The 7,772-nt window shown below is 42.4% G+C and overlaps 1 protein-coding gene across 1 annotated transcript in view; it reads right to left on the bottom strand.

The window, feature by feature from the left end:
* The window catches only part of LOC102761905 (collagen alpha-4(VI) chain), a 102,221-nt gene that overhangs the window by 59,614 nt on the left and 34,835 nt on the right, over positions 1-7,772 (bottom strand). The window contains exons 9-12 of the mRNA XM_015568067.1: positions 3,790-4,115; positions 2,390-2,468; positions 273-418; positions 49-141 (exon numbers count right to left, since the gene is read on the bottom strand). Coding sequence (XP_015423553.1) covers positions 49-141; positions 273-418; positions 2,390-2,468; positions 3,790-4,115 — 644 coding nt within the window. The remainder of the gene's footprint in view (positions 1-48; positions 142-272; positions 419-2,389; positions 2,469-3,789; positions 4,116-7,772) is intronic.

Raw genomic sequence — 7,772 nt, 5'->3', positions numbered from 1 at the left:
CCCCCCTCCCCGCCCCCCGCCCCGCCTCCACACCCAGCAAATTCTCACCTTCCTCCCAGGGCTCCCAACGTCACCTCTGGGCCCATCTTCTCCAAAACACTTTGCATACGTATTGCAGCATATTCTTTCTAAAATTGTGTCCTGAAAGACAGAACCCATATCACACAGGATTTTTTAAAATCTATTAACCTACATCACATTACACACTAAAGAGACAAAGTTCCCTCAGGGTTTGTAAAACCCTGTGGATGGTATTTTTAAAAAATACTTACAAGTTGCTTCAGTAAGATGCGTGGGAGGGATGGTAGTGTGATGCTCAGAGGTTGATTATATGCGAATCCTCTGCCAAATTCTAGCTCCTGAAGCTCTTCCAACTTATGTACACCTTCCAGGCCAATAATGAGGAGTCCAGAGAATCCTTCGAGATACCAGCAGGTGGGCAACTTACTTGCATGTCTTTTGAATGGTCTGCCTCTGTCTCGGCCCCAGATATTCATCCATCACCCCACCCTTCCCAGTTTTGTTAAAATTCAAAACTAACTCATGGCATTCCTCCTCGAAGAATTGGTCTGATACTTTCAATCTCACCAGCTGGAAGTTAAGCAGTTAGGTGGCACCACAAGGACTCTCATCATTCCCTTTGGGTCCCTACTTTTTATTTCAGAGGGTTTCCACTTATAATTGTGTTAGGTTACATCCTTTTAAACCCATCCCTGATGTAGATTTGTGGTTTACTCTTAGAAACTGTGGTGTCATGGGAACTATTCACAAATATTCTGGGTCCTCTCCTTAAGGGCACATGATATAATTTTATTTCTTTGGGAAAGTCATCAACTCTCATTGAGCCTCAGTTCCTTACCTGTGAAAATATCATGTATCTCTTGAAAGTTAGAATCTTCCATATGGCTTGCTCTGACCAATTAAATGTGTACAGAAGTGATATGTATCGCTCGCTGGGAGAAATGTTAAGCATAGGGAGCAATTTCCCTCATTTCCTTTCTCCTGCCACAGGAATAAACCCTACCTTCAGCCTGGGTACTTGAGTGAAGAGCATGCCACGTATATGAATGGGCGTGAGGCATCAAATGAATACATTCTTGCTACTGCAAGCCACTGAGGTCTGGAAGTTGCTTGGTATTGCAGCATAACCTGGCCTATTTTACTGAATCGGTCACTAACACGTCATCTGGATTTGTCCACATAACAGAGAACACACGAACAAGGACACTTCACATTTGGCTAGAAATCACTGCTTCTAGAATTTCAGACCAAATATTAGTGTTAATATTTTGAACAGTAAATTCACACGCACATCAGCTTTTGACTATTGCGAAAATAAATAAATAAATAAAGCAAGCTGCTTCACAATCTTGTGGCTAAAAGTTGTCACACACACTCTTCATCATTCCTGAAAATACGTTCCTGGAAATGGAATTGCTGCTTCAGCACATAGACCACGTTTGCAGTCTTTTGTCACAGACTCCCAAATCTCTGCCAGAAAAGTTACAATTTAAACTTCCAGTAGCGATCCATTTGGTAAATTTAGCTGGAAGCAAATTATCATAAAACGTATTCCAACGCGTTGTTAACCAAGGGAAAACATCCTCCCCAGAACACGATGAACCTACTCCACCGAGAAGGGAGAAGGACAAAGGGAGCTTGAACACGTCATGCTGCTGGCTGTGCACCCTGAGCTGCTTCAGGCCTTTACATAGCACAGGCTGGGGATGGCCAGGGTAACCATGCGCAGCTGTACAGAAGGCACTGCCCAAGGACACGCAGCGGAGGGAGCTGGTGGGCGCTGAAATGCAGCCAGCACACCACTCACCGAGCCAGGAGCCCAGGCACAGGATGGCACCCACCCAGAGCACTGAGCATCTTTTTCTAACTTCACAAAGATGCCACATTAACCAGAAGCAGCCCTTGGAGATGGAGAAGGAGAAAGAATTAGGCAGCGAACAAGGAAGCAGGGCAGTGGAAAGAGCGAGGCCCAGATTTAAGCTGATTCCAGAGTTCAGGGGAAAGACACATATAGACCCCTACGAAAGCCTAAAGGAGCTAACAGCACCCACTCACCATGGAGTGGGAGTTGCGCCTTCACCCCTCTCCCCACCCTCAAAAGCAGATGCCAGGCTGGGAACCAGTCAGTCCTGCCTAAGAGAGGCCCTGGGTCAGTGTCGGGGATGTGGGCCACAGGGTCTCTCAGCCCTGAACAGCCCCCTGATTCATACAAAGAGGGAGACTGGGTATCAGCCTGGTGGGCACTGAGCTCCTGTCACCTGGGTTAACAGTCTGTAGGCTTAATAGAGTCCAGTGCCATCTGGAAATCTGGGTATCTCAGCCCCTGTGAGAGGAATGAGGTCCGTGCAGGGCAACCCCGTGCACTTACCTTTGCCTCGGAGAAGCGCAGATGTTTTCTTCAGTCTCTCTAAATCATCATCCAGTCCATCTGTGAACACTAACAGGACCTGTTGTTTGGGGGGCAGGGGTGAGGGCAGAATGGGAGAAGTTGGGAGGGAAAGGAGAAAGGGAAGTGGGGAGGGAATGGAAAAGACGGATGCTATAAGTTGCACATTTTTTTAAAATGCAAGGATATGTTTAGCTTTTCTGGTTGTATCCAGCCTTTCGCCCTCTTCCCTTTTACCTATTCATTATTCATTTTATTACGCATTCATTTTTACTTCAACTTCCCACCCCCCAGTTCCCTATCCCCCCCCCCAAAAAAATAATTATTTGGACCAGCTTAACGTGTTCACTTAAAAATACCTTCCAAAAATTATCTTACAATACTCATCTTTATCAATGTAAAAATACCAAAAGTATGATTGCATTTTCTACATTTAAAATGTGTTATCTTTACTCACAGAAAATTTTAATTTTAAAAAGTAAGTTATACTAGTCAAGAAATTCATTGGATGCATGACTGAAGGAAAAAAAATCAATGTTTGGGGTTTTTTCAATCCTCACTTGAGGATATTTTTTCCATTGATTTTTAAAGAGAGTGAAAGGAAGGGGCAGGGGAGATAAAGAGAAACATCGATGTGAGAGAGACACATCGATTGGTTGTCTCCCACACACACCCCAACTGGGCCCAGGACAAACTACAACCCAGATACCTGCCCTTGACCAGGAATCAAACCCAAAACCCTTTGGTGCGGGGGCCAATGCTCTACCACTGAGCCACACCAGTCCGGGCAAATAAATGTAACTTTTAAAACTTGAAGATGTCATTTCTTTTTTTTTTAATTTAAATTCTTTATTGTTTAAAATATTACATAAGTCTCCTTTTTCCCCCATTGGAGATGTCATTTCTTAATAAATGTCACACGACATCTTGCAATCTCTGTGGACCTTTGTGCTTATAAAGTTTTGGGACAGTAAGAAGGGACGAGGTGGGCTGCACTAGAGAGCTATCAGCTATCACTACAGACAGCTCTAGGTGCTGAGGGGAAAACTAATGGGCCCTACTCTACATGCTAATCAGTGACCATAAGGAGCTCACAGTCATTGGAATGGAACATTCCTTGGATCACTAAACTGTGGACAACTTGAGGGCAGGGACTTTATCCTTTCGTCCCTGCTGGCATTATTCAACATAGAGCCTCTTGGGCTTAGTAAACACTTGTTGACTGAACCAACATTTCTTGTTGATCTTTACTGGGTAGGACTATGGTTTTCCTCTCTGTAGGATCTCCAGTGAAGCACAATTTACTTGGCCTCAGTCACAAAAGTTTTATCCCCCTGACCCTGCCTGATGGTTCCATAACATGAGTTCTCAGCATTTATTACCTTCACTTTAGCAAAAGAGAGGTGGATTGCATGATCTCCCAGGGACTGCAAAAAATTCACATCCATGCGGTTGCTCTTGGCAGCCTGATGAGCCAAGAACTTCTGAATGATCTCATCACTGTACTTCTCGAAGCCTGAGTCGAAGATGAGCTGGCCATTTGAGCCAGGAACCAAGTAGCGAAACATTGTGTGGATCTGACTACAGCTGATGTTAGGAAGCAAGGCCAACTGTTGCATCAGCTCTGGCAGCAACCCTTGAAGCTTCTTCTGATCTTGCCTTGTGGGAGTGGAGATATCAATTGCTACAGACAAATCTAGGTTGCATTCTTTGAAGATGGAGGAGAAAAAAATCAAATTAGTCACCTATAAATGCATGACCAGGCCCAGATATCAACCAAAACTGCCCTGAAAAAAAAGAACCCCAGGCTACCCATAGAAGTATAAGTTAAATAATGGTTATTGTTTAATTTAGGGGATGGTTTGTTACACAGCAAAAGCTAACAGATACAACATATACTGTTTCATAGCTCTGTGCCTCTGCAAATCCTCTTCCCTCTACCTGAAATGTTCTTTCCCATCCCCTCAACCCCAGTCTGGTTAACTCATACATATCTTTCAAGTAGCAGTTTAAGGAACCCCTTCCCTAAAGCTCTTTCTCACTCATGTCCCCAGTTCCTCAGGGTGTATTATCAAGTTCCTATGATTTACTGTACTTAATCTTCTCTGCCACCAAACCAGGATTCCTTCATAGTAGGACTATGTCATCTTACTTTCCAGGACCTAATACAGATAGATGCTCGTTAAATATTTGACAAGTGAATGAGGAAGAAAATATAAATGAGCCTTGTGTCTCTTTCAGCGTAAGCTATACTGTTTCCTTTTCCGCTGGAAGTTTTCTTCTTCATTCACCACCCATGCATAGACCTTGTTTCAGGGGAGCATATTAGAAAAGATCAGGTCTGACCATCTCTCCCAATTTTCCGTTACTTCTGCCTGAAAACTTTTAAGCCCTCCTGGAAAGGTGTAGCGAGAATGTGAAGGTCTATTGACCTTTCAGTCTATCCCCACCCACTCACAGGTAAACAAGACCATGCACAAAATTCTCTGGAAGAGACAAAAGTTGATGGTCACAGATGTATCTGGATTAGAATCTGAATAAATTACTTAAAATGTAACTTACTGGCCATAAGAAGGCCCACTATTATTAATTACTTCTGGACAACAAACATAACTTGGAATTGTCCAGGGCAAACCAGGACATGTGGACATTTTCTCCTTAGACCAGCACATATTGGAGTATTTGGCTCAGAATCAATGAAAACAAAACTTCACATTTGGGGAGGGGAGGACACAATTCTGAGGAAAATAAATATTGGATCCATCACCAGCAAAAAGGGCTATAAACAGTGGCTTAAAGTTTCTCAGGGACCTGAGATCCAGGGGTGAGCCATAAGGTTTCTATCACCTAAATACCATACTCCCAGCTAGCTAGCCAAGTATGTTTCTGGAGTTGCCAAGAGAGAAAATGTCTTCCTCCCTTCCTTTCATATAAAACATCTTGGTTTTATTTTTATTTATTTTTAATCCTCACCAACGGTATTTTTATTGATTTTAGAGAGAATGGAAGGGAAGGAGGAAGAAGAAAAAGGAGAGAGAGAGAGAGAGAGAGAGAGAGAGAGAGAGAGAGAAACACAGATATTAGAAACATCAATCGGTTGTCTACCAGAGGTGCCTCAACAGGGAATCAAACCCGCAACCTAGATATGTGGGGAATCAAACCCACAATGCTGTATGGAACAACATACCAACCAACTGAGCCACTCGCCCAGGGCTTGTTTTGATTTTTAAATCTCTAATTGAAATTCACCAAAAAGAGTTTCCACAGATGTGAATCCTATTTCTATATCAAATCTGACTTCACAAAAAAGGAAGTTCCTTTTTGTGGTATGGTATATTATTCCAATATTTCTCATTTACATTTCCTCAGGGACATTTTCAGCTGGCATGATTCTGTAATGCAAGCAGTATTTTCTTTCCCTGTCAATGGAAAGGGTATTAACCTTGCCAAATAACCTCTAAGGTCTTTATGATTCAGGGTTATGATTCTAGAATTCTAGAATTAATTAGGTTTCAGCTATTATTAAGATATCTAGCTAATTTTATCAAAAAAGTCAAAAGACGAAGCTGAAGATAAATATAAATCCTAATTTACTGCATTGTACAAAATGAACTGAAAAGAGAAGATGGAATCCTATATCTATTTTTCTCTCCCAGATAATACCCAGGTGCATAGAAACACAAAAATTGGACTTTAATTTCTGAAGAATCTGAACTGCTTAATGCAGGACATCCCATAACCCATGCTTACTTAAAACATGTTATACATGCACTCTTCTCAATTGATTTCTGAGTTCACCAAGGATACTGCAAAGTAGTGATATTTTTTAGACAATAAAAACAAAAATGTTAATTTAATACTCTAGAAAATTGGCTCCAGCTTTTGACACCAACTGTTGGGAAGTCAAATCCTATCTCCATTATTTCCCATCTATTTCTTAACCTCTCTTGTTTTTCTCATGATGATTCTGGAAACTAGGTATTAGAACAAATAACATATGTTTCAAATAGGGTTGGTGTAGCAATATTGGACTTATGGTTCCATTATATATTCTTCTATGTGATTCCATGCTACACTATACTTCACCATACCACACTATACATTACTATGCCATATTATTCCATTACATGACATTCTATGCTATTCTGTGTATGCTACTATTGTTAGAGTAGGTAGCAAGATATTAATAAAGGAGAGGAGCAAATGGAATTAGACATTATTAAATATAATCAACTAGGGAGCATAAGCCTGTTTAACCAGGAAGCTACAGCTTTACACTCTCTAACCCAGGGGAGAGCAGCACTGCCCTGCAAGGGGATTAACAGCCCTCCCTCTCCCCGTGCAGGGAGCAGCCTGCCCTCTGGTACCAGACTGTCTGATTGTTGCAGGGGGTAGGGGATGGGGGAAGAGCAGGGGGAGATAAGAAGCACATACACAAAAGAGGTCAAAATGGCCCAGGGGGAGGTGCTTCTATGAGGCGTGTGCAATAGGAGCTAAGATGGCGATCATAGGGGCCTGTCAGTCTAGCCTAGGAAATTAATAGATTGGTTAGGAGGTGAACCCATCAGAAACCTATGAAAGCTTGGGAAATTGATTGGTTAGTTTGAAAGGAGCTCCTGATCCTTCCCAAACCCAAAATATATAATCCCAGCTAACAAAGCTCGCTCTCTCTCCCTCACCCTCTCCCTCTCCCTTTCCCTTTCTTCCTTCCTCCCTTCCTCCTTTCCTCCCAGTAACACACGCTTGCCCTGTTTATTCAAACACTGTCTCTGTAGCAATCAAGTGGGTTTACCAGCCACCTGGGCAGACCACACAGGCCATTGTTTTGGCCTCGATGAAGACAAGATTGGACTTTTTCCATAATGTGATGGAAGAGATAGGACACTGGAAACCCAGGGGCTGCCTTCTATTTCCACCCGAATAAATCTTACCATGCCACAACCTCCTGTACATGTGTCTGTGGAATACTCTCCTTGTAATTTCTGCCAGCAGCACTATCATGACCCTCACAATGACGGTTTAGTCAATGACAGACCACATATATATCTGTGGTCCCAGAGAATTATAATGGAGCCGAAAATTCCTATTGCATAGTGATGTCGCAGCCATGATAAGGTCATAGTGTAATGTATTACTGTTTTGTGCTGATCTCAGTCTATGGATAGTAATGCAATCACTAGAAATTCCTGGGGGTACTCACCTGGGCCTCAATCATCTTCCCACAGACATCTCCTATTTCTAAACCAATTTTACAACTGGACCAACACTTTGGTTCTTATTACCCTTTAGCAAGTTGCCCTTCAGCAATAACTATTGGGAGACTTTAAAGAAAAGAAGAGTTTATTACTTAGAGGACCTGGAATTT

The sequence above is a fragment of the Myotis davidii genome, unplaced genomic scaffold, assembly GCF_000327345.1.
Source record: "Myotis davidii unplaced genomic scaffold, ASM32734v1 scaffold962, whole genome shotgun sequence".
Taxonomy (NCBI): Eukaryota; Metazoa; Chordata; class Mammalia; order Chiroptera; family Vespertilionidae; genus Myotis; species Myotis davidii.
The sequence above is the reverse complement of the archived record's forward strand: the minus strand, read 5'-3'. Positions and strand labels throughout refer to the sequence as shown.